The sequence below is a fragment of the Caenorhabditis briggsae genome (genome assembly GCF_000004555.2).
Source record: "Caenorhabditis briggsae AF16 supercontig from assembly CB4, cb25.NA_023, whole genome shotgun sequence".
Classification (NCBI taxonomy): Eukaryota; Metazoa; Nematoda; class Chromadorea; order Rhabditida; family Rhabditidae; genus Caenorhabditis; species Caenorhabditis briggsae.
Window position 1 is genome coordinate 9,852 of NW_025543297.1, and position 3,993 is coordinate 13,844.

Sequence of the window (3,993 nt, forward strand, 5' to 3'; positions counted from 1 at the left end):
CAGAAATTCATAAATTCAAAAATCCAGAAATTCAGAAACTCAGAAATTCAGAAATTCTGAAATTCAAAAATCCAGAAATTCAGAAATTCAGAAAATCAGAAATTCTGAAATTCAGAAATTCAGAAATTCAGAAATTCAGAAATTCTGAATATCAGAAATTCAGAAATTCAGAAATTCAGAAATTCAGAAATTCAGAAGTTCAGAAGTTCAGAAATTCCAAAAATTCCAAAAATTCAGAAATTCCAAAAATTCAGAAAATCAGAAATTTGGAAAATCAGAAATTCAGAAATTCAGAATTTCAAAATTTCAGAAATTCAGAAATTCAGAAGTTCAGAAGTTCAGAAATTCCAAAAATTCCAAAAATTCAGAAATTCCAAAAATTCAGAAAATCAGAAATTTGGAAAATCAGAAATTCAGAAATTCAGAATTTCAAAATTTCAGAAATTCAGAAATTCAGAATTTCAAAATTTCAGAAATTCAGAAATTCAGGATTTCAGAATTTCAGAATTTCTGGTTTTCCGAATTTTTGGAATTCAAAATTTCCAGATCCTCCACTTGTCCACCCTGGTCTACATCTTCCAGTCTTACGGTCAAATGATCACATCCGTTTTTGTCGTTGGATTCTGTCTTCTGGAGTTCTTATACCTGGTTAATGGGCTCTCCAGGGAGCAGGTAATCTGAAAGTTCCATTTTCAAAAAATCAATAAATTTCCAGATGACCTACCCGGGAAAATGGATTACTGTCGCCACCAAAAAATGGAATAACGACGCTTCTGAAGACGTTGAAACCGCCCGTGCCGTTCAATTTGAAAAAGATATTTCTGAGAATTCTGAAGAAGACGTTGCGATTCAGAATTCAAAAATTCAAAATTCAGAGGATTCTGAAGACGAGGACTACAAAACTGACGGACACCAAACTGACGCTGAATCGATTTTTGACTATTTTTCCGCTTCTGAAGGCGATTTGAGAATTTTGTGAATTGTCAAAAAAATTATTTATTGCTTGAATTGTGAATTTTGAATATTTTAAGTTGTGTTTTTTGTAAATGAAAATTTCATTGGTTATTTCGCAACCGGAAGTTTTGAAACGAGTCATTTCGCAACTAGCCGGACGTTTAAGGACCGACCGTTTTGAAAACAACTATTTTGTAGCCGGACAGTTTAGAACCTGTTATTTGTTTCATAACCGGACATTTCAAAACCGGACACTTCGCAACTGACCATTTCGCCACTGACCTGTTGCAACCGGAAGTCAAGACCGCGACCTGAAGCCGGCCGACGCGGCCTGACTGAGCCAGAGGTTGGTCGACGGCGGGCTCGCTAAGCCTAAGGACGACCGACCGCGGGGCTCGCTGAGCCTAACGACGGCCGACGCGACCCGACTAAGCCAGAGGTTGGCCGACCGCGGCCTCACCCTGAGACCGGTCGATCGCTGTACTTTAGACTGGTCGACAACAACTCGCTGTTCCTCTAGCCGGCCGACACGGCCTGACTGAGCCAGAGGTCGGCCGACCGCGCGCTCGCTATCTCTAAGGACGACCGACCGCGGGCTCCCATATGCCATATTCCATTACTTTTTCCAGATCACAAACCAATACACCAGATTCGTGTGCTCTCATGTCGAGTGCTCCGAGAAGCTGGCGACAGTTGTCAAGCTCAAAAATTATTTTAAAACTCATTAGTTAGAATTTATCGGGTTTTCATGTTTAAAGAAATTATTGATTGGGTTCAATAAAAATGTTATTTTTGAAAAAGTTGGTGAAAAGAAAAAAAATTGGCAAAACAGGTTTACCTAAGAGGAGATAGTCTTCAAAATTCGGAACATTTCCCAACAAAAATCACTTTTCTAGCCATTCTAAAAGCTAAGATATGGCCATTCGAAGTTTCGGAAGCTAGAGACGCGGACAGCAAGACAGTCTAGTTGTCTGCGTCTCTCGAAAGGTTTTACACACAACCAAACGCGTGCAAGAGACACAGACAGTTAGAGTGTCTCCGTCTCTAGTCTCCAATACTTCAAAAAGCCATACTGCACAGCAGGGATATTCTGCATGTTTCGTGGGCGGAGCTTAACAGAAAAAAATACGAGCTTTTTTTTTAAATACGTATTTCGCAATCATCGGGAAAACCTCATCGATTTGAAATTTGGCTATGTCTTGCGCAATTTCTCCTCACTCTTTCTCTTTCGTCCATCGGAGCTAGGCTGTTTTGATTTCTCATCTCCCTCCATCTGCCCTAGGCCTAAAATCTTCTAGTCCATTTTTATCCACTTTCCAATTTTCCCACCTAGGCCTTATAGGGTATCAAAATGTTTAGCATTTCCTGATCTCCTAGATTCTATAAGTATTTTCTGAAAAATTTAAAATTCCAACTAGTTATGCTCCTGGGAAACTTTCACAACATCCTCCCCCCTTTTGTACCATTCTCCTGTCGTTGGTCATTGGAAGAAACGAGAGAGTGTGATTTTAGGAGAGACGCAGAGAAAATTTGTCGTTCTAGTATTCGTTCTGCTGACATTATGATATATAAAGAACCATTTTCCTCGTCCTCTCTCTCTCTCTCTTTCTCTCTTATTCATTTCTTCAAGAAATCTCTTTCAGAAGACTTTCTACTCCAAAAAATGATCCAAGAAGATATCTCGAAGAAATACGCTGATCGGGAGGGTCTTTCGTAAGCTCAATTTTCATTTTTAGGGCAAAAAAGCTTTGTTTTCAGTCTCCAGGAGTTATTTAGGTTGGCGGGAAAGTCTTTGTCACTTTTTCAATAGTTTATTTCTCAAAGAAAAAATAACCGAATAATTAATTATATTGTCCATCATTATCAACAACATGTCTCCAACGTTCCCTCAATTTATGGATTCCATTGCGGTAGAATCCAGCCGGGCGTGAGGCAAAGTATTGTTTGAGTGCCGCTTCGACCGCTCCACGGGAATTGAAGCTTCTTCCTTCGAAGGCACGTGTCATATCGCCAAATAACCAATAGTCGGAAGGAGCAAGATCAGGAGAATACGGGGGGGGTGAGGGAGAACATTCCATCCATATCCCATCAGCTCCTGCTTCACTTGTTTCGAAACATGTGGGCGAGCGTTATCATGTTGATAGTACACTTTCTTGTCTTTCAGGGCCGAACGGTCGACTGCTTTCTTGAGGTTTCGTAGTTGAGTAGTGTAGAGGTCTCCAGTTATTGTTTTGCCCTCGGGCAGAAGTTCCCAGTAGATGGGGCCGTCCACTCCCCACCACACAGAGAGCATAACTTTTTTCGGATGAAGGTCGGGTTTTGGGACATCCTGTGGGCTCTCTCCTTCTCCAACCCACTGGTATTTCCTGTGGTGATTATCGTAGAAGACCCACTTCTCATCTCCGGTTATTAGCCGGTCCAGCCATCGATCGCCCGCGTGGAGAGTGAGAAGAGTAATCGAATCGTCGACTCGGCGGTCAAGGTTGGCTTGAGTCAGGTGATGAGGTATGAATCGACCAAAAAGTTTTCTCATTCCAAGAGACTTCAAACCTTCAAGGACTGTGCTATGGTGAACTCCGAATGTGACAGCTAGTTCACGGCTAGATTGAAATGGATCCGATTGCAATGCGTGCTTCAGCTTGTCCAAATCCAACTCACGGGGTCTCCCAGAGCGATCCTTTTCATCGAGCGAGAAGTCATCTTTTTCGAAACGATGGAACCAATTGCGAATAGTATTGTAGTGAGGGGCATGTGTGTTGTACACATTCTTCAAGAAAGTTTCCGAATCCTTCATCGTGGTGTGAGATAGGAAGAGGTAAATCAAAACATGTCTGATGTGAATAGCAGTGGGAACAAACATATCGTTTCAATTACAGATGAGGAGCAGGGAAGGAGATGGGGACTTGTTTATATGGAAGGTTCTTATCACCTTGTTATTCACTAGAGTCGATATCATACACAGCCTCCATATACGAGAACAGTGATTAAACAAACAGAGTGACAAAGACTTTCCCGCCAACCTAATACTACCGAAAGATG

General features: G+C 41.3%; 1 protein-coding gene across 1 annotated transcript in view; it reads left to right on the forward strand.

The window, feature by feature from the left end:
* Positions 1-979, forward strand: part of CBG23672 — a gene marked incomplete at both ends in the record, with an annotated part of 3,262 nt that extends 2,283 nt beyond the window's left edge. Inside the window, 2 exons of the mRNA XM_045240937.1 lie at positions 583-672; positions 716-979. Coding sequence (XP_045091135.1) covers positions 583-672; positions 716-979 — 354 coding nt within the window. The remainder of the gene's footprint in view (positions 1-582; positions 673-715) is intronic.
* Between the last annotated feature and the right edge of the window lie 3,014 nt (positions 980-3,993).